A 21,482-nucleotide genomic window follows, 5' to 3' on the forward strand; every position below is an offset into this window, starting at 1 on the left:
CTCATGTTGTAGAGATTTTATGTAATGACAAAGCCGCTCTCAATAGAGAGGTGGCAACCCTGCAGCTGGGAAACGCACCCGGCTCTCCTGTCGCTGCCTCCTGGCATTAAAAAAAGGAACAATGAAAGGAAAGGATTAAATTTGCTTAAATGAGTATCTTTTAACCCTTCTGTGCCATCCTTTAGCTAGGCACACGAGGAGGATGGAGTGGATATGGAGAATGGTAGTGGAGACACATCCCCTGAAGTCCTGCTCACATGGAGCGTGTCCTGTTGGACTCACAAAGGTTTGTTTTTCTCTTTCCATTAGTCCTGAGCCCACAGAGCACTGCGGTGTTTACAGACGTATGTTTTCCTTGCATTACATGAAATGTAAAGTCCTTTTAGTCATTGCTAGTGATGGAGAGAGGAGCTGTAAATACGGCATTGCCTTCCGTGGCGTGTTTATCTGGCGGGATCGCAGCCACACCATCTGCCTTCGGGGTGACTCACAACTGGGCATATTGTCACCGACACCCTCACGTGTGGAAGGGCTCAGCGCTGATCACGACGGCAGAAACAAGAGCAGCTGGGTGGAAAAGCCCTGCTCAGTCTGTCACAGATTGAGACACAGGCGACAGGCAAAACAGAACTCCCCAATGGACAATAAACACCAACTGCTCACGGTAATGCCACTGGGAAGACTCTATGCGTGCTGCTCTGGGGATGATGCTGGGCCATGGAAGTGGCTCTTAGATGAGCCAGACTAGGACTGATGTTAGATACAAACCTGGTTGAATTTCAGATGGCTTCTGCAGAGCTATTTGATCATCTGTGTCCTGTAGGTTCTGGGGCTGGGATTACCGCACAGGGGTGGTATTGGACTATTAGAGCCCTGTGCCATGCTGTGACATAGGCACAGAATCACGGAATGGTTTGGGTTGGAAGGGACGTTCCCAGCTCCCTCAGTGCCCCCCCTGCCATGAGCAGGGACATCTTCACCAGCTCAGGTTGCTCAGAGCCCCGTCCAGCCTGGCCTGGGATGTCTCCAGGGATGGTTCATCTACCACCTCTCTGCCCAACCTGGGACAGGCTCTCACCACCCTCAGGGACAACAATTTCTTCCTCATGTCCAGCCTGCATCTCCCTCCTTTAGTTTAAAACCATCACCCCTTGTCCTATCACAACAGGCCCTGCTCAAAAGTCCGTCCCCATCTTTCTCACAGGCCCATTTTAAGTCCAGAAAGGTGCAATAAGGTCTCCCGGAGCTTCTCTTCTCCAGCTGAACACCCCAACTCTCTCAGCCTGTCCTCCCAGCAGAGCTTTTCCAGCCTCGGATCATTCCTGTGGCTCCTCTGGCCCCTCTCCAGCAGGTCCATGTGTGTCCTGTGCTGAGCACCCAGAGCTGGACCAGCACTGCAGGGGGGTCTCACCAGATGGGAGCAGAGGGGCAGAAGCATCTCCCTGCACCTGCTGGTCATGCTACTTGTGACTCAGCCCAAGATACCATTTGCCTTCTGGGCCAACCACTGAGCCCAGAATGGTCTTGATGGAGCCAAACCACCTCCTGATCTCATCTCCAAGACATTCCTCTTGACGAGAAGCTGCAGTGCTGCCCAGCAGCTCCACCCGCAGCTGAGTCACCCGCAGCCAGATGCCCACGGGTCGTCAGGAGCTGGCTTTTTGATCACTGAAGGACCACTCCTTCAGCATGGAGCCTGGTGCAAGCTTTGTTCTCAACAACCTCCTCCTGGGAGAGGGGTCCCAGCACCGTGACCCCTGGCAGAGCCTTCTCCTCGACGCCTGAAAGGAAGGACAGCGGGCTGGGCAATGCCAGTGCGTCTGGCCAGCACGGCTCTGCGCATCGAATGGGCTCCTGCCTGACCCTCCTGATACCATCTCTGTCCTGTTCTGTCACCGCCTTGCCCAAAGAGCAGCTGATGGACTAACCAGGTCCTAAGGACACAAGGTCTCCATACGGTCCTACCCGATAACCTCGTGAGAGGGTTTGGGAGTAACTACAAACACGGGGAGGAAAGACCCGGTGCCTCTGCAATCTCCTCCATCTGTCGCTCCCTTGGTGGCAATCAAAGCAGACCTTCCTCTGCTTTTCAGTCTTGATTAAATGACCTGTTTTATCTGTTTGCTGCTCGCTGCAGCGCGTTTCTTCAGCAGAAACAGCCCTTCTCCCCCTACGCCGTTCATCCCCGGGTACCTCGAGAGCATCCGCATCCGCTCCCAGCCTCTGCCGGGCAAGCCTGAACCAACAGATGTGTGAAGTGGCATTTCCTTCTCGGGGCTTTCAAGTTTATTGTGTCCTTCAGTTCCCTGGGTGACCTGGGGTCCTCATATTATCAAACAGCAAAAAAAAAAGAGTGTAGAAAACTTTTGCTTTACCTCTCATCTCATCTCAAGCCCCTCCCCTTGCTAATGGTTCCATCTGGCTCGAGCCTCATGTGGTCCCGCAACATCCACCTGACCCCTTATGAGGAGATCTTGCCCTTGAGGAATGAGCTGGGCAAAGCTGATTCCTGTGATGTTTTTATGACAGGGTAAAGTGGTCGAGTGCCCTTTATGGTGTTTTGAAAGGAAATTGTACAGGAACAATGTCCCAAGCAGTGTGGCTATTGAAAAGCCCTTCACAAAAGGACTTCACCACAAGAGGAAAAGCAGCTTAATCAGTCCAACTAATCACTGTAGGTGGCTGAGTGTCCCCGAGGGTCTGTAAAATCAAATATAATGGGAAAATAAATATATCACAGCTTGCTTACGCTCCTCAGCGGAGCCACCGGAGGATCTGGGATGTTCATTGCCTGGCCCCGAGCCACCGTGACCATCCTTTGGGCCACCCCGATGCAGGACCACGGTGGTGTCTGTGCGAGATCCCGGCTGGGGCCACGTGGACCAGATGAGATGAGCCGCAGGAGGTCCCCCAGCAATGTGGTGGCCCGTTGGGATGATCTGTGCTCCGAGCAGGGAGGCAGGACAGGGATGCTCACCTCGGATGACCCGGTTTTCGGTGTGAGCAGGAGGGGTCAGCGGTGCTTACACAACCCTCCTGCTTCAGGAAGAGGAAACCGGCCCTGACAGCCACCCAGGGCTCTCCGGGGAAGGACGATATTTCTGCCTCCCCCCAGCTTGGAGTCTAATTAAAACCAGAAAACAACACAAACACATTAAAAAAAAAAAAAATCCAGACTGTTTTTTCCTGATCATTTAAGTGTAAAGCCAAGTTAACGGTTGGAAGCAAATTGGGACGACCTAAGAGAAAACTTGGGGACGTTTCTGTAATCCTGTTGTCAAAAGCCACAGGGATGTGGGGCACGCTGAGGGGAGGTGAGGAGGGCACATGACATTCTTTGCTCCCACCCATTCTCTCCACGTACAAACCAGGAGGGCCTAAGCAGTCTTCTGCTCCACCTCCTTATCTTCACGCAGGGGCTTTATGAAGGATGGACGTTCTGCCAGCATGGAGGACACACAAGGGATCCATATATTTTCTACTCAAAAGAGTAATTCTGACTCCATTTGGGAAGACAGGATTAATTAACTCTTAGGGTTTTATTCCATCTCGAAGTCACAGGTCTGTGCTTCCATCTGTAACCCTGTCCCATAGAAGGACCACCAAAAGCCCTGTGAGATACCAGCCAGCACCTACACACACACGAGGATTTCCTTTTGGTCGGGTGTTCAGCCTGGTTTGACTTTCGAATCCAACAAAATGTCATTGAACCCATGTAATCACAATGGCACAAACTTTTTAAGACTTCCCCAGCAACCCTTCCTTGCTCCTCACCAAAACTGTCCCCTTCCTTAGGCGACACAGAACAACTTCAGTCCTCTGTTAACCAGAAGACCAATAAATTAGTAGAAACTTCTCTGTCTTAACCCACAGCAACTCCATATATTCCTTGTAGATCTCATCTAAACTGGGCAACATTTCTTATCACTCCTACAAGGCCTCTGTGAACTTATCACCAGGCCATGGGGTTTGGAACCTTAATCCAAAACCACGTCGTCCCACGATGCCACGGGATATGAAGGAACCCTGTGCAGCACTGAGCTGACTTGCAATGCTCTGATAGATACTTAAGAAATGGAATTTTTGGGAACTTTCTGAAAGACAATGGGCCAAACTCAGAGTCCACCTGCCCAAGGAGACCAAGTCCCAGCATAGCTTGTGCTCCACCGGCAGAGAGGCAGCAGGTTGGGAAGGGCAGAAGAAGAGGACTTGAGAAATGGGTCTAGAGTATTTACTTTCCCCAACTACTCGCGTGAGGTGAAGGCTGGAGAGGTCCTGCTACCATCCGGGGAAAATCCCTCCTTCACTGGAGTTATGGGAGATCAAACCAAGTTGCCATTGGTGACATCTAGGTAGAGTGGCTCTTCTGTGGCAGCAAAGAGCAGATTAGCATTTGGGACAATAAAACCCCCCATGGTTCACATGGACATCTATGAAAAACTTGCCTTTGCTCTTCTCCTTCAATGATCCCATCAAGCAAAGGTGTCCTCCATCACCTTCATCAGAGGGTGGCAGCTAAACCTCATGTGGCCAAACCAACAGAGAAAACATCAGGGATTTCTGACAGGTGACACAGGGAAGGTGACACCTCTCCCTGGTCTCCTGCCATGGTTGGAAGCTCTTTGCAGCGAGGACCTCGCCACCTCCTGCAGGCTTTTACAACAACTTGTGCAACCAAACCCTCCACCAGATATGGCTTTGATGTTGAGCCCTGTTACTGAAAAAGTGTCCAACAGACCCACAGCCGTGCTTAAATGGGAAAGCTGAAGCTTTTAAATCTTTAATCCACTCTTTGCTTCTATCTTATGCAACCAATGAAGCACATATGACTTGCGGAATGTAAAAACACATCATATATGCAAGGAGAGAGCTATGGTTGCAAGTCCATAGGGTTACTTCTCCCCATGGGAGTGAAAGGCGCACGGCGGGGACCTCAGCGTAGGTGAGCCGCGCTCCTCCACAACGTGGTGACAGCATTTCCCGAGGAAAGGTGGCGGGAAGGAAGCGGGGACGGACGCTATTTATAGCACGGTCGAACATCGGCGCCGTTTTGCATGAGAAACAAAAGGTGTTGCACTGGCCCAAGACATGGCCCCTTCGGAATGTCACCATCAGAGAGGGGAGCGGAGCGCACACGTGCTCTGGAAGGGAATTGGTACCGTTTATAAGACCAGAGCTGGACCTATGCATTGTTGGGGACAGACTTTTGAGCAGGGCCTGTTGTGATAGGACAAGGGGTGATGGTTTTAAACTAAAGGAGGGAGATTCAGGCTGGACATGAGGAAGGAATTGTTGGCCCTGAGGGTGGTGAGAGCCTGTCCCAGGTTGGCCAGAGAGGTGGTGGATGCTCCATCCCTGGAGACATCCCAGGCCAGGCTGGACGGGGCTCTGAGCAACCTGAGCTGGTGAAGATGTCCCTGCTCACGGCAGGGGGGCCACTGGGGGAGCTGGGAAGGTGCCTTGAACCCAAACCATTCCACAATTCCACGATTCTATGTTTCTTGCAAATCCGTTGCATGTCAACCCTATTCCCACCCTTGGCCGCTGCCAAATCCTTACTAAGAAACCAGCTCTTTGGGTTTGGGCATCCAGAGTTTCTTCCCAAACCCCCTCCCAGCGCCTGCATCACCAAACGGCCCCGTTCAGCCTCTCCCAAGCGTCGCTCTCCCTTGCCCCATCCGTGGTCTCGCAATTTTGGGTCTCTCCGTACCCTGATGAGGATTAAAACAAAAAGCCCGAATCTCCCAATGGTTTTGCTGACCACAAAATCTCATCCTGAGCGATGCTCATACCACCTTTGTGGCTCCACCAGCTCTGAAATGAAGCTTTTGTCCCCCGGAATGATGCCTGGGACATTAAGGTAACAGTGCTACAATTAAGTGTGAACAGCATTGTAAACTGCTTGAGCTCCAATACCGTGGCACTTTTTTTCCTGTTCCCTTTTTTTTTTCCCCATTCCCTTTTCTTTTCCCCTATTCCCTCTTCCTTCCCTATTTCTACCCTTTCCCCACCCCCCACTTCTACCACGTTTTTCTCATAAAATAACCATTCTGAGACCTCACTTGCTTCTAGAAATCAGTTTTAAGGAGTGAGTGCTCCCTGGGGCATCTCAAGCAGTGCTAGAAAGACTAAAACTCCCCTCCTGGTCCCCAAAACACCACAGAGCCAAGCAGACCCTGAAAGTCCCCAGCATCAAACCATGTGGCACAGGGACAGGTAGGGTGCTGAGGTCCCCAGATGAAGTCCAGGGGATAGGAAAATGCTTTTTCCACTTAAGTAACTATTTAACAGACTGCGGTTTCACTCCAGCTCCCTCAACCTGGACTTATGTTTTTGTAATTAAAATAATTATGTTTTCTGTGTAAGCGTGGACACCACCGTGGATGTCTGTGTAGGTGGAGGACTTGGGCAGAACTGCATCCCCTCTGCTCTTTCTATTTTATTAAATTCCTGACTGCTTCGGGATCAAGTAGTCTAACATCTCCTCCCACATGATGCTGTATCAACTGCGTTATAGACTCATAGAATGATGTTCTGAGTCAGAAGGGACCCACAAGAATCATCCTGTTCCAGTGCTCCACCACCCTCTGGGTTGAAAAACCTTCTCCTAACGTACAACCTGAACCTCACCTGGCATCTTCCTGCCATTGCCTTGAGTTTTACGGTTTCTGTCTCTCCTCCTGGGATATTATCCCATTGCTACTTGATCTGAGCTTTATCTTCCCCTGTGATCGTCCAAGCCCATGGGAAAAAAGGAGGGAGCCCCAAAGAAGAAATAAAATAGAGTTTGCTGCTGACATAAGCCTTGTCCACATAGGAATGTTTTTAGGATGCTTGAGCAAACTCTTTGCAGCTGTTTTTTGGTTGCTTGGTAAAATTTAGGAAAACCAAACCGAGCAGAGAGTTAACTGCGTCACAGCTGTTCTCGAGTCGAGAAGCAATGTGGAGATTTGAGGACACTCCAACTCCTTTTACAAGTGTCTGTAGGACTCCCCCAAAAATCCCACCCAGAGGCATCACAGCTCAGACCCAGATTTCAGATCACTGGCCATTTCTTCTCCTGTTCAGTAACACCGTCCTTGCAAACTCCTGCTTTTAGTAAAGCTTCACTGCCCCGGTTGTGTTCTCTCAGCCACAGCAGAACACGCTGGCAGAAACCAAGCTCCCTCATTCCCCTCTTATTTTCACATTTAACCATAGTCACGGTTCCTACCAAGGACTCTAAATGCCCCCATATAATTAAATATGCAATTGACACAATTAAATATCCAGTTGACCCAATTCAATTAACTCCGATGGACTGGAATCACAGGAACTCAGCTGCCTTTATAGGCATCCGACGCTCGCTGTAACCCCCTCTCAACCATCCCCCCTTTGCAGGCGACCCTGGAAGTCAGCAAATTTTGCTTTTCGATAGAAAGAGAGGAAGCAAATCACAAGGACTCAAAGATTTTACAGATAATACCTTGCCAGCTGCCACTTCTAATAGAAATGGGGTATCAGGCTATGCTGGAACAAGAGGAAGAGAAGGTCCTTAAGATAGTCCTGGAGCAATACAGGACATACCACAGATTTAAAAGACAAATGAAAGGGATGGACAGACTCTGTATTTTCAGGATGTTACTGCTCAAATAAAGGTTTTTTAATTAAACCAATGCTGGCAGCTGCCAAACAGCCGTATTGTGCAAAGACACTCCATGAGACAGTGTGGGGGGATGTGCAGTGAAGAAGAGAAGATTGAAAAAAACAAACCATTAATATGCTTCACCTACCTCCGGTCATTTCTCCTCCTTCTGAAGAGTTTTTTGGTGTGTGCGATTTCAGCTTCATGAGGCAACGGATGGTAACCCTGTAAAACAGAGAGAAAAGCAGCGATCAACTCCAGGATACAGGAGACACGTATATGGAAGGGGTCAGAGAGAGACAGAGATGGACACCCTCCATGTGAGCATGAGAAAAGAAACAGTTCACATCCAAACATCCTCACAACATCTCAGACTTTATCAATGTGGGTCTGGAAATCCACAGACCTGTACCTGCTCAAAGATGGTGCAAAGAGCAGGCAATGGATTTATCTGTGATTTCTGGATGGGACAAGCCATATAGAGCAAATATTGGTGGATCCCAATATACACTATCTATAGGGAATTCACCCACGTCACACACCACACTGCTGCACTTAAGCCATTCATTTTCATTGGGTTGTTTCCTTCATATTTATTTATTTATCTAAAACCCAGCTGTAAAAATGTCTGTAAGCAGCCCAGAAAGGTGGTGGATGAACCATTCCTGGAGACATTATATCTGACAAAAAACTTCTCAAGACATTAAATTTGAGAAAAAACTTCTTCTCCGTGGGGGTGGCAGAGCCTGGCCCAGGCTGCCCAGGGAGGTTGTGGAGTCTCCTTCTCTGCAGACATTCAAAACCCGCCTGGACATGTTCCTGTGCAACCTCACCCAGGCGTTCCTGCTCCAGCAGGGGGATTGGACTAGATCATCTTTTGAGGTCCCTTCCAATCCCAAACATACTGTGATACTGTGATACATCCCAGACCAGGCTGGACGGGGCTCTGAGCAACCTGAGCTGGTGAAGATGTCCCTGCTCATGGCAGGGGGGGCACTGGGGGAGCTGGGAAGGTCCCTTCAGCCCAAACTATTCCATGATTCTGAGGATACTGAAATAAGGGAACACGAGCCATAGCTGGCAGATGGGTTGGGGTTGTGCCCCCATGCCATTAGCAACTCAACAATCACATCATGAAAACCTCACTGAGCGTGACCACCATGAGCTGGTCAAACACTGAGGAGTTAGAGCGAGTTGAGAGAAGGGAACGGAGCTGGGGAAGGGGCTGGAGCACAAGTGTGATGGGAGCGGCTGAGGGACCTGGGGGGTTCAGCTGGAGAACAGGAGCTGAGGGGACACAGGGACATAGAAATGGCCTCAAGTTGCACCAGGGGAGGTTGAGGTTGGATCTGGGGAACAATTTCTTCCCCAAAGGGCTGTGGGGCATTGGAACAGGCTGCCAGGGCAGTGCTGGAGTCACCATCCCTGGAGCGGTTGAACAGACGTATAGATGAGGTTCTCAGGGACATGGGTAGTGCCAGGGGTGGGGTAATGGTTGGACTCGATGATCTTCAGTGTCTTTTCCAACCAAAATGATTATATGATCTATACACTGACCAACCCATAACACCCCTGGGGAAGGGACAGGTGGCATCTACCTACTGGAAACAACTGTGATGACCAGGACATTGAGCAATTTGCAGCAGCGACATCAGTAGAAGAGCTGCGTGTAACTCAAGCTGCTGCCTCGGCCTCTCTCCACTGAAGGTGCCGACTCTGACTTGGTATGTTCATCTGATAAGGGAGATGCTGTATTTACCATCCTACTATGGTCATCACGAGGCTTCATTAATGTCAGCAAAGAGCTCTGAGGCTCCTGGATGACAGGCACTATATAAGTGCAAAGTGTTATTTATTTTCCAGGGACTACAGAGCTATCATAACCATAACGAATTTTATTTATGCAGTATTGTACGTCCCCGGCTGGCCATAAAAGCCCTGTAAAAGTCGCTCCTTTTATTTCCATCACAATCTATCTCAGCATCTGAGCTCCAGCCGCTGCTGGTGAATCAGCACGAGCCACGAGGCAGCAGCCTGGCCAAGGGCTGGGTGGGAAACCATCTCATGGAGCAGCAGCTTTGTCACATTGGCATGACAACATAACACACCGGCTTAAAGAAAATAAAGTCCCTCTCTGCGTGAAGAGCCTTAAAAATGACAGTTAATTTTAGTAGCGGTTACTGAGATAATAGTATTTGGAGTTTCTCTGGTGGAAGAAAGGTTGCTGGGGATAGTAATGAATTTAGGCTTGTACACCAGAGGAGGCATCTCCAAGTCCTAGATGAATTTGGTTTATTATGACCATCCACCTTGGCCATCTGCAAAGAGCCTGGAGAACCTGCTACTGCAGCAACTCTGGAGTTCCCATGGCAGCTGGAACCTTCCACTTCAAAGACCTTTGCTCTTTAAGATGTCAAGCAATGAAGAACTCAAGAAGTCCCCAGGTAAGTCCTGCTGCACGTCCCCATTTGAACGTTGCTTTGGTCACGGTCCTCAAGTGTGTTCCCTGAGAAAGTAGTTTCCTTTTTAACTTTCTTCTCTTATAACTCTTCTAGAGAAAAGGCCAATGTTATCTTGGGCTGAAGCAAAAGGAGCGTGGCCAGCAGGTCAAGGGACATGATTCTGACCTTCTACTTGGCTCTGGTGGGATCCCAATACAATGCTGGGTCCAGCTGAGGTCCTCAGCACATGACAGACATGGACCTGTTGGACAGGGGCCAGAGGATCCACTCATGGCAGGGGTTGGACTGGATGAGCTTGGAAGGTCCCTTCAACCCAAACTATTCTATGGTTCTATGACTGAAGGTACTTCCATTGCCATCCTGCATGACCCATGGTGGGGAGCAGCCTCCAGACAAACCCAAGAGCCATCAAGATGTTCACTGTGCCCTTGGGACTCTGGCCTGTCCCCACCCACCCAGCACCCTTGGTTTTCATCAGCCACTCCACCCTTCTTGAAGTTGCTGATATTTCCTTTTACATCAGCTTACTGGGAAAAAAAAAAAAAAAAAGGTTGACTTTTCTCCCTTCCAAATTTAGCTGTTTAGGCACCAAAACAACCCACATAAGATTAGGGACTGGTGACTGTTTTTTTCCAAAACATTGTTTCATGACTACGACTAAGGAAGGGAACTGCTCAGCTGGAGAAGGGAGATGCTTGATTTTCCTAATGGGGACACCAAGTTCTCCTCTGTTCAGGCACCGTCGTGCTCCTTGGATTAGGAACCTTATTCACGTGTAATGAAATCATCTCTCACCCCGATGCTTCTGGTGGAGTCACCATCCCTGGAGGGGCTGAACAGATGCGGAGATGAGGTTCTCAGGGACATGGGTCAGTGCCAGAGTTAGGTTATGGTCGGACTTGATGAACTTGAAGGTCTCTTCCAAACATAATGATTCTATGATTCTAAAAGGCAGCTCCTGAGACTTCAATGAACACTTCGCATTGAGGAAATTGGTGCTTTAGGTCTTTGTGTTCTGCAGAAGTAGTTTCATTTCTCCAGGGTAATTGTATTTCCACCTGTGTCTGCAATGCAGCTTAAATTCTTAAAAATACCCTGAGCTTTAGGCTGCTGTGGTCACACAACATTCGGAAACAACCTCACCGAATATTGACTTCCTAACCCAGCACAGTTGATGCGATTGGGTTGTGTGCGCATCTGCTCCCTCCCTCCCCTCCTTTTCTCTTTGGTATCCATTGGCCAATTTCAAGCAAATTTTCAGAGATCTCATAGATATTAAGATCCCCCTTTGCATTCAGAGAGCAAGTGGATGAGGAAGGTTCAAATACCAACTAATGAAGAAAGTTCAGTATGATTTTAAGCAACTAGACATCAAAGATTCCACAAAGAACTAACCATGAGGTGTTTGGCTGCAGGAGCAGCCCAGATTGAATTAAGTTAACTTGGTAATAACCACAAGACCTTGGAGAGCAGGTTGCCAGATTTCTCTGCTTCTGACTATTCCTTCTTAGTCAAAGATGGGCTGTGTTATAGAATCCTAGAATGGTTTGTGTCGGAGGGATTTTCCCAGCTCCCCAGTGCCCCCCCTGCCATGAGCAGGGACATCTTCACCAGCTCAGGTTGCTCAGAGCCCCGTCCAGCCTGGCCTGGGATGTCTCCAGGGATGGTTCAGCCACCACCTCTCTGGCCAACCTGGGACAGGCTCTCACCACCCTCAGGGGCAAGCAGAGGTGGCTTGCTGAGGACAATTTGGATCTGAAAGGCAGCTCTTCCATTATTCAGTGATAAACCCTTCACGAAGCTGAATTCCCTGAACAGAGCCAAAGGGAAATACCTCACAAGGCAGAAGACCATGCTTGGCTATGGGTCTACAAGAAGAAGGCTGGTTTTTGCTCCTCTGTGGGCTAGAGGACAACATCAAGCCCAGGTGCGCATGGTTTTCATATGGAGGTTTGCAACTTCTGAGTGGGTAGCAAAATTGCCTTTGCTGTCTCTCCAATCTCGGTTTTATTTTGATATTTATTCACAGGTGGCTCAAGTAAAAACGTAATGAAACAACATTTCAGTGCTGCTGGTTCTGGAAGTGAGGCATGTGGGAAAAGCAAAGAACAAGGAGCCCGTGGTCTTAGGAAGGACCATTAATAGGAGTCATTTTCAATTTTGGAGCAAAACACTCTGTGGTTGACATGGTGCGAAGCTTGGAGCAGAACCTGAGAAGCCCATGGGACTTCTGATGCATGTCAAGTTTCAATTATTAACATGCGTGCTGGAACAAGAAAGGCCAACAGCCCTGAAAGAGATGGAGCATTGAGGACTGGACTGCTCTACCGGCCCGTCTCCTAAAGATCAGCTACGTTGTGATGATCAGCTACGTTCATTCTTCTCCCAAGTAACAAGTGCTAGAACAAGATGAAATGGTCTCAAGTTGCGCCAGGGGAGGTTGAGGTTGGATCTGGGGAACAATTTCTTCCCCAAAGGGCTGTGGGGCATTGGAACAGGCTGCCCAGGGCAGTGCTGGAGTCACCATCCCTGGAGGGGTTGAACAGACACAGAAATGAGGTTCTCAGGGACACGGAGTATTGCCCGGGTTGGGTTAACAGTTGGACCCAATGATCTTGAGTGTCTTTTCCAACCAAAATGATTCTATGATTCAGTGATTTTTAGATGATTGGGGAAAGCAGCTCTTGGAGCATAGAAGGTGATATCTCACAGGCTTAGGTGACTGTCACATGGCCAGTTAGCACACGCCAAGGGAAATCTGGCATCTACTGAAATTGCTGCAAACAGACGGCACATGGGAGCAGGTCTGATACCCACGTGCACTCTTTCTGTGCTTTCCCTTCCTAATGAAGGTGTCTATCTCACCCTCAATCCTGTCCACCTGCCCAGGGAATCCAGAGAGCTGCCACTCTGCTGCCCCAGAACCATCTGCATCGAAGTTTAAAGAAAGAACAGGTTAAAAGCTTTAAAGATCTCACTGGCAATATGCAGCAATGCAAGAGCACCCGCTTCTCCTCCCACTGATACCTGCTCCTCCCCAGCAACATCCTTCTTCTGAGCCACCCACCCCAGTAACCTGAGGGATACTGGTCTGGAAGAGACATGAGGAACAGGGACATGAGGAAGAGGGACATGGTTATTTTAGAACTACTGTGCTACGAGCAGGAGCTTTGCCATCATTTTCTCATCCCTCCTCTGCAGCAGGATCAGCTGAAGATGAAGAAAGACGCACCAGCTTTGGTCCTTTTACTGGTGATGGTAAATCACAAGGAGATAAGCAGAAACGAGGCAGGACTTGTTCCTGCTGGTGGTCCTTCTGTGACCACCCATAGGTAGCAAACCCCAGAGTCTCCTTTGGCACAGAATCATTTTGGTTGCAGAAGACCCTCAAGATCATCAGGTCCAACCATAACCTAACTCTAGCACTAACCCATATCCCTAAGAATCTCGTCTATACATCTTTTAAACACCTCCAGGGATGGTGACTCCAGCACTGCCCTGGGCAGCCTGTTCCAATGCCCCACAGCCCTTTGGGGAAGAAATTGTTCCCCACATCCAACCTCAACCTCCCCTGGCGCAACTTGAGGCCGTTTCTTTGTGTCCCTGTGTCCCCTCAGCTCCTGTTCTCCAGCTGAACCCCCCAGGTCCCTCAGCCGTGTGACTGTCTTCACTCAACTCTCCTCCAGTCTCTTCCACAGATGTTCCCCATGCAACAGAAACACTCCCAGACCATCATGGTCAAGCAGAAGATGCCTGAATGAGAAACAGCAACACTGAAAGCCTTAGAGTGAACAAAAAGTGGAGAAAATCAACTGGACCAACAGAAAAACCCAGTGCTGTGGTGATGAGAGAAGGAAAAGGAACGATTCGGCCATATCACAGGATCGGTCCACACCAGCTTTATCTCAAGAACCTTTTGTGCCCTCAAGAAACATCTCCGCCCTTGCTTATCTTAAACAAATGGTTGCAGAAGGCCCAAACTGAACAAACAGGTTACTAGGCCTGCAGAAGGCACTGGGAGTTTCAGTGGGTTTTATTGCACACAAAGTTCAGGGCGGGATTGATTTTCTGGGGAGGTGGGAAGGGTGAGGTGACGCTGAGTTCATGGCAGCCCTGAAGACGCCCCATGTTCCTGCACAAAGGAGACAATAGAAATACCGAGATTGGAGGGAGTGTAAAAAATATATATATATTGAGGTTCTAGGAATGATCCACAGAAACCAACCCAGTCACGTGCAATGCACTTTCATCTCCCTATAGGATGGACTATCAGTGGCAGGAAAGTTCGGGACAGCACAGAGCTGCGGATATATTTAACTTCTGTTGTGCCGGTTCCACATACCTGATGCCTACAGGGTTAAATGTGCCAGTGCTCAGTAGAAATGTGCAATTGCACTCGAAAAAAATGGTAAAGTTGGTATTACTTCCCTGCCAGCCCCATCCCCATCACCTCTACCCACCCAAGGCCAATCGTATCTTGGGCTGCAGCAAAACGAACGTGGGCAGCAGATTGAGGGACACGATTTTGTCCTTCTACTTGGCTCTGGTGAGACCCCCCTGCAGTGCTGTTCCAGCTCTGGGTGCTCAGCACAGGACACACATGGACCTGCTGGAGAGGGGCCAGAGGAGCCACAGGAATGATCAGAGGCTGGAACAGCTCTGCTGGGAGGACAGGCTGAGAGAGTTGGGGTGTTCAACTGGAGAAGAGAAGCTCCGGCGAGACCTTATTGCACCTTTCTGGTCCTAAAAGGGGCCTGTGAGAAAGATGGGGACAGACTTTTGAGCAGGAGCTGTTGTGATAGGACAAGGGGTGATGGTTTTAAACTAAAGAAGGGAGATTCAGCTGGACATGAGGAAGAAATTGTTGTCCCTGAGGGTGGTGAGAGCCTGTCCCAGGTTGGCCAGAGAGGTGGTGGATGAACCATCCCTGGAGACATCCCAGGGCAGGCTGGACGGGGCTCTGAGCAACTTGAGCTGGTGAAGATGTCCCTGCTCATGGCAGGGGGGGCACTGGGGGAGCTGGGAAGGTCCCTTCAACACAAACTGTTCTGTGATTCTATGATTCATTGACACACATAAACCCTGTAGGCACTTCCAGTAGAACCATCTCCTCGGAGGCCACTTGCTGTTGTCTCTTCCACTTCCAGGAACACCCTCAGTGTTGTCCTGGCACCTACTTGTCCTCTCTTACCCGAGGGGAATTTTTTACCTCTTGAAAGGAGAGGGCTGAAGCACAAACCAAAGCCTTGACCTGCTTTGGAAGCCATGGAAGAATACCAAACAATGTCAGGAAGCCGCCTGGAAATGATTTCCGCTCTGTTAAAATTTAAATGATAAATCTGTTCCTTCAAATTGCAAGCTCTTCATTTTTCCTGGAAGGTGCTTATAAAAATAGTTGCTTCTGTACAAGGAATCAATTGGTGCTCGATGTTAAAGGAATAGAAAGTGCAGGGATTTTAAAACATACTTGTCACACAAGATAAAAAGCAGGTAAATCCTTACAGCACCTCATGGTTGTGGCTCTCCCATCACTCCTCACCCACAACAAAGCACTTGTAGGTCCTGGCCACCTCCAAGGAGATACTTTCTTCAACCTCAATAATCGGCATCAGGGCTCAATTAAACTACAGGGTTGGCAAGAAGGACGTAGTTTCCAGGCACCCAGGAGCTGGAATAGGAACAAAACTCCTCTGGCTTTGCCAGCGCTGATCCAACAAGCCCCACGGCAGATGTTCTGTGGGATCTTGATGGTAGGACGTGCTTGTTGATGAATCATGGCATAATACAAGCCTCAAACGGGAGGCATGGGAAGCTGCTTCTTGGGAGATGTCCTGGTTTGGAGGATTTCCTGATTAACTGCATCTTTAGGGAGCACACCAGAAATCGCAGATGGGCAGCAAAGGCTGGACATGTAGCTGCAGCACGTGTGCCTCGGTGATGAGCATCTCAGAGAAGACTCGTTTCCCAAAAAAAGGGTGCAAGCACGGAGACGGGATGTCTGTGACAGCGATCAGGACTTTCACAGCTAAACACCACTCTTCAGTCATCATTAAAAACATTTCCCTACAGGGAATATCCCTCTGCCCTCCCATGTTGCCCCAAGGACGCAGCCTCCTGGATTTTCACTTGTTGAGCATTAATACTGGTTTATACGTACCCTCTCACAAAATGGTGGGTGTTTCAGTCATGGAATAGAATTATAGAATCATTTTGGTTGGAAGGAATCCTTAAGATCACTGAGTTCAACTGTTACCCCACCCCGGGTAGTAACCCATGTCCCTGAGAACCTCATCTGTGTGTATTTCCAGCCCCTCCAGGGATGGTGACTCCAGCACTGCCCTGGGCAGCCTGTTCCAATGCCCCACAGCCCTTTGGGGAAGAAATTGTTCCCCACATCCAACCTCAACCTCCCCTGGCGCAACTTGAGGCTGTTTCTTTGTGTCCCTGTGTCCCCTCAGCTCCTGTTCTCCAGCTGAACCCCCCAGGTCCCTCAGACGCTCCCATCACACTTGTGCTCCAGCCCCTTCCCCAGCTCCGTTCCCTTCTCTCAACTTGCTCCAGCACCTCAAGGCCTTTCTTGGTGTGAGGGGCCCAAAACTGCCCCCAGGATTCATGGTTTGGCCTCCCCAGGTCCCCGCACAGGGACGGTCACTGCCCTGGGCCTGCTGGCCACACCAGTGCTGGTACCAGCCAGGATGCTGGTGGCCTCTGGGCCACCTGGGCACACGCTGGCTCATGTTCAGCTGTTGTCACCAACAGCCCCAGGTCCTTTTCCATCGGGCACTTTCCAGCTGCTCCTCCCTGAGCCTGTAGCCCCTGAGCCTGGGGGAATTAAGCAACTACAGACTCTGCACCTGCAGTCCCACACCCAAAGAATTTACATTTAGACCCTGAGACCCCATCTAGAATATTGTGTCCAGTTGTGGCCCCTCAGTTCCAGAAGGACAGGGAACTGCTGGAGAGGGTCCAGCGTAGGGCAACCAAGATGATTTAGGGAGTGGAGCACCTCCCGTGTGAGGAAAGGCTGAGGGAGCTGGGGCTCTTTAGTTTGGAGAAGAGGAGACTGAGGGCTGACCTTATTAATGTTTATAAATATATAAAGGGTGAGTGCCATGAGGATGGAGCCAGGCTCTTCTCGGTGGCAAACAATGACAGGACAAGGGGTAATGGGATCAAGCTGGAACACAAGAGGTTCCACTTAAATTTGAGAAGCAACTTGTTCCTGGTGAGGGTGGCAGAGCCTGGCCCAGGCTGCCCAGGGGGTTGTGGAGTCTCCTTCTGTGCAGACATTCCAACCCGCCTGGACACCTTCCTGTGTAACCTCACCCAGGCGTTCCTGCTCCATGGGGGGATTGGACTAGATGATCTTTTGAGGTCCCTTCCAATCCCAAACATACTGTGATACTTATATTCCAAATGCCTTTCCTTGGTGTTTGCTATCGGCCCCTGGCAGAATGGACACCCAGCGAGAGAGAAGGCAGTATTTAAAATGACATTAAATACTTGGCAGCATTAAAAATTTGGTGGGGCTAAGTGTCCCACCCCAGCCCTCAGCAGCTTCTGGGATGAAACAAAAGACACAGAGAACAGCAGAAACTCCCCATGCAGGGTGAAGGATGCAAACGCAATTAAAGCATTTGAATAATTAGGCAAAGTGTCTCAAGTGAAACGTACCCTGAACCTTCCTCAGTGCCTTCTGAATACTGACAGCGAGTTTTCCAGGGTCTGTTTTTAACTTTCGGCCCCTAAGCCCCTGAATTATACATAATTCAGGGATAATAAACTTTAAAATCCAGGACAAAGTCTCCAAGGAGGAACTGCCTCTGCAAACACACGCGTGCACATCAGGGCAACCAGGATGGGCAAGAAGAAAAGCCCAACTGGTGCCACCAAGCCCCGGCGAAGCCACCGAGATGGGGACAGGGGGGATGGAAATGCTGCTGCATTGAAACAGGGTTCTCCAGACACAGCGACACGGACACACGGTGCCATAGGAAGAGTATAAATAACAGACAAAAGAAATCCCCTTTTGTTACAAGAATCCGCGAATCCAAAATCGTTGACGAGCTGACTTAGGAAACGGAGTTTTTTTCCCATGTTATAGCAAAATGGGAACAATACTTCATGAGTGGAAGTTAACTCTAATTGTTTCAACTGATGTTATTTTAGTGTTATTTAGGTTTATTGTTTATTTGTATGTGTTTCCTCTACCCCGGTCAGGCTTAAAAACAAACCTGATTGTCAGCAGTCAAGAAGCCCATCCACAAATAAATTAATTTATCCAGCAAATATAGATATAATCGTACTACTGCTTGGGGTCCTTAAATAGAGAATATTTAAAGAATCATTAAAATAAACAGCGTTGGTGACCTGGGTTTGCCTTCCCTTGGAAAACAGAGCCTTTCTGAGGTAATATTGGGAATAAATACCGTTGGCATCACTCGCGACCAGAGGTACCACACCGGTTATTTCTTTTGTGGTCTGTCCAGGTAGCCCGAGATGATCCTGAGAAAGGGCTGAGCTGCTCTGAAAAGCTTCTCCTACATTTTTCTTGGCTTTGTGCTAACTTGGGGGTGCGGGAGGAATCGCTTTAGCTGGGACTTCAAGTGTTATGAGGTTGCTATGGGAATAGTTGTAACTTGAGATATTTCAGTCCCTCTAGGACCTCAAATTTCTTTAAAGCATACTTTTCCCCTATATTTTTCACATTCCCCAGTCTGGTTTTCCCTGTCTCTTGTATCCTTCAAAGCCCAACAGCCCCCATTTGTGAACCTCCATGTGCCATCTGCCCATGTCCCTCCAGATAAGACGACCTGGGCAAATGAGATGGCAGGAGGACCCTTCATTCATCGTTCACCCTCAACACCTTCCCATCATAGAATCCCAGAATAATTTAGGTTGGAAAAGACCTTTAAGATCATTGAGTCCAACCGTTAACCCAACACCGCCAAGCCCACCTCTAAACCATGTCCCTGAGAACTGCATCTTGCCATTGTAGTGGATGGCGTTGCAAGAAAGAGAGCTGAAAGCAGAATAGGGACCTCCCTGATGAATTTTTAAGGTGACATATAAAAAGACCCCATGGGACATCAGGGAGTTTTGGACAAGGTCACCCTCTAAGCTGGAGGGTCTGTTGAACCTCTGCGCAATGCCAGTGTCAGTGCAGCCTTGTCGTGCCAGGTGTGCCCACCCCGAACCACAACATCACTCTTGGTAGGAGGTAAAGGCTGTATCCAAGTTTATTTTCTTTTCACCCTTATTATTAATAAAATATTTCATGTTTTTCATGGTCATTTGTGCAATCCCCCATAACCAAGCCCCCACAAATCTTCTCCTCTTGGGTGGACCAGAGTTTCAGCCCAAAGGATCTCCAACCCATAGGAGCTGGGACAGTCCAACAGTGATGAAATGCCTTATTTGTCAAGTGATAACTTTATAATCTTACAAACAAGAGGTGGCTTCTCTTTTCTTTCAACCCAGAGGCGCTAGGAGAACATTCTCACCGCTCAGCCCTTGGCCCTTCCCATTGTGGACCTTCCAAGTGTACAAAGTTTTGCAACACCCTATGATCATAGGCAATAGTTAGTAAGTCTACAACTACCCAAAAGGAGGTTGTGGCCCGGAGGGTGTTGGTCTCTTCTCCCAAATAACAAGTGATAGGACGAGGAAAAGGCCTCAGGTTGCACGAGGGGAGGGTGAGGTTGGATGTGGGGAACAATTTCTTCCCCAAAGGGCTGTGGGGCATTGGAACAGGCTGCCCAGGGCAGTGCTGGAGTCACCATCCCTGGAGGGGTTGAAAAGGTGTTTAGAGGAGGTTCTCAGGGACGTACGTGGTTTAGTACTAGAGTTAGGTTATGGTTGGACTCAATGATCCTGAGGGTCTCTTCCAACCGAAATTATTCTATGAGCATTTTTTGCTGTGATCCCTGTAATTGTGATCCATACATTGCGTCACCAAAGTCCAAGGGAATTTTGCTGTCACCTTTAATGGGGTCACGGTGGTGGCTGGCCCTCTTGGTCCACTGGTAGACCTTCCTCATAGACCTTCACTGCTGAAGCAAGCTGCGCAGAATATCACCATCCTTTCCTTCTCCAAGCCCTTTGTATTGTGTTGGAAACACTTTCCCACAACAGATATTGCTGCTTGCAGTTGGCTGAAGATGCAGCCAACACATTTTCCCCAGGACTATACCACAAATAAACAGCTGATCTCCTTTCCCAAGTCTGCTTTTTCTAGCTCAGCCCAGAGAGAACAAGCGAGGATCCCATGTCGCAGACACCCCAGCTTGGAAAATACCCCAATGTGTAAATGTCAATTAAATCTCATAAAAGCCTCATTCTTCCCTTCAAAAAGTGCCATTCCTTTGCAGGAGCGTGGGCGGCACAACACAAGGGCTCGACTTTCTCCTTGCCAGGGTACCGGCACCTGGGTGGAAGAAGCCGTTTCTTGAGCGTCCGTCTGCGCCCTCACAGGATTTTCCTTTTATGCATCGAGGACTAAAATTCCTCCTGCTGTGATGGCTTTTAAAGCAGGGACAAGCACATAAAACGTTATGCACTTGCCACAGAGTATTAAACACATCACACTATATATCCATTATGCTGGTGGTTTTTCACGGGTGTTTTGCAGACCTTGGGGAGCTGTGGAGTACTATTAACAGTAAAACGAGGACAAGTAAGAAAAGCAGGTTTGTAGCTGCTTTACTGCAGTTTCCAAACGTGACATTTGGAAATGGATCTGGCACTTCCACCCAAAAAAAAAAAGTCCTGAGAAATGGGTTTTTATACAAAATTTGCTACAGGACAGGCAGCAAGACACCTATATCTGCTCTCCTGTGTCTTGGAAATGCTAAGCGCCAACGATGACAATGTTAAAGACAGAAGGAAACCACACGTTCTCCAGACATCGCTCAAAACATCATGTGTTAAAGCTGCTTCTGTGCTGACTGCCAGGAGCTGGGTGAAGCCCCTTCATTTCATTCCACGTTGGCCAAGAGGACAAACCTTCAGGTATTTCATCAAAACCAAGCAGGGTCAAAGAAGAACCAGCATCAAAACTCAACAAAACAACCCAACTCCTGGATATTTTCATGTGCCAAGCGACCGGCACTGAAGACTTTGCTTACTGGGATATCTCGAATCACGTTGTCCCTCCTTGCTTGGGCATCATTAGCTCTTTTCTCCTTTCCTTGGTGCCCTCCTTCCTGGCAGGGTTGTGACCATGTGTTGGGCTCAGCTCTAGAAGCTGGTAAGGGTCTAGGACAGTGGTCACCAATGAGAAGAAAGAGGCATGATGGAAAAAACGTAGATTAATCATTAATGTATTGTGAGCAACTCAGAAGTGGCTGTCGAACTGCTCACGACCAAAGAGAAATGGGAATTACGGCAACCAGCAC

General features: G+C 49.0%; 1 protein-coding gene across 12 annotated transcripts in view; it reads right to left on the reverse strand.

The window, feature by feature from the left end:
- The window catches only part of CTIF (cap binding complex dependent translation initiation factor), a 152,333-nt gene that overhangs the window by 58,737 nt on the left and 72,114 nt on the right, over positions 1-21,482 (reverse strand). For all 12 annotated transcript variants that reach the window (XM_065046832.1, XM_065046835.1, XM_065046834.1 and 9 more), the window contains one exon: positions 7,773-7,849. In XM_065046832.1, coding sequence (XP_064902904.1) covers positions 7,773-7,849 — 77 coding nt within the window. The remainder of the gene's footprint in view (positions 1-7,772; positions 7,850-21,482) is intronic.

This window comes from Columba livia, chromosome Z (assembly GCF_036013475.1).
Source record: "Columba livia isolate bColLiv1 breed racing homer chromosome Z, bColLiv1.pat.W.v2, whole genome shotgun sequence".
In the NCBI taxonomy this organism is placed as follows: Eukaryota; Metazoa; Chordata; class Aves; order Columbiformes; family Columbidae; genus Columba; species Columba livia.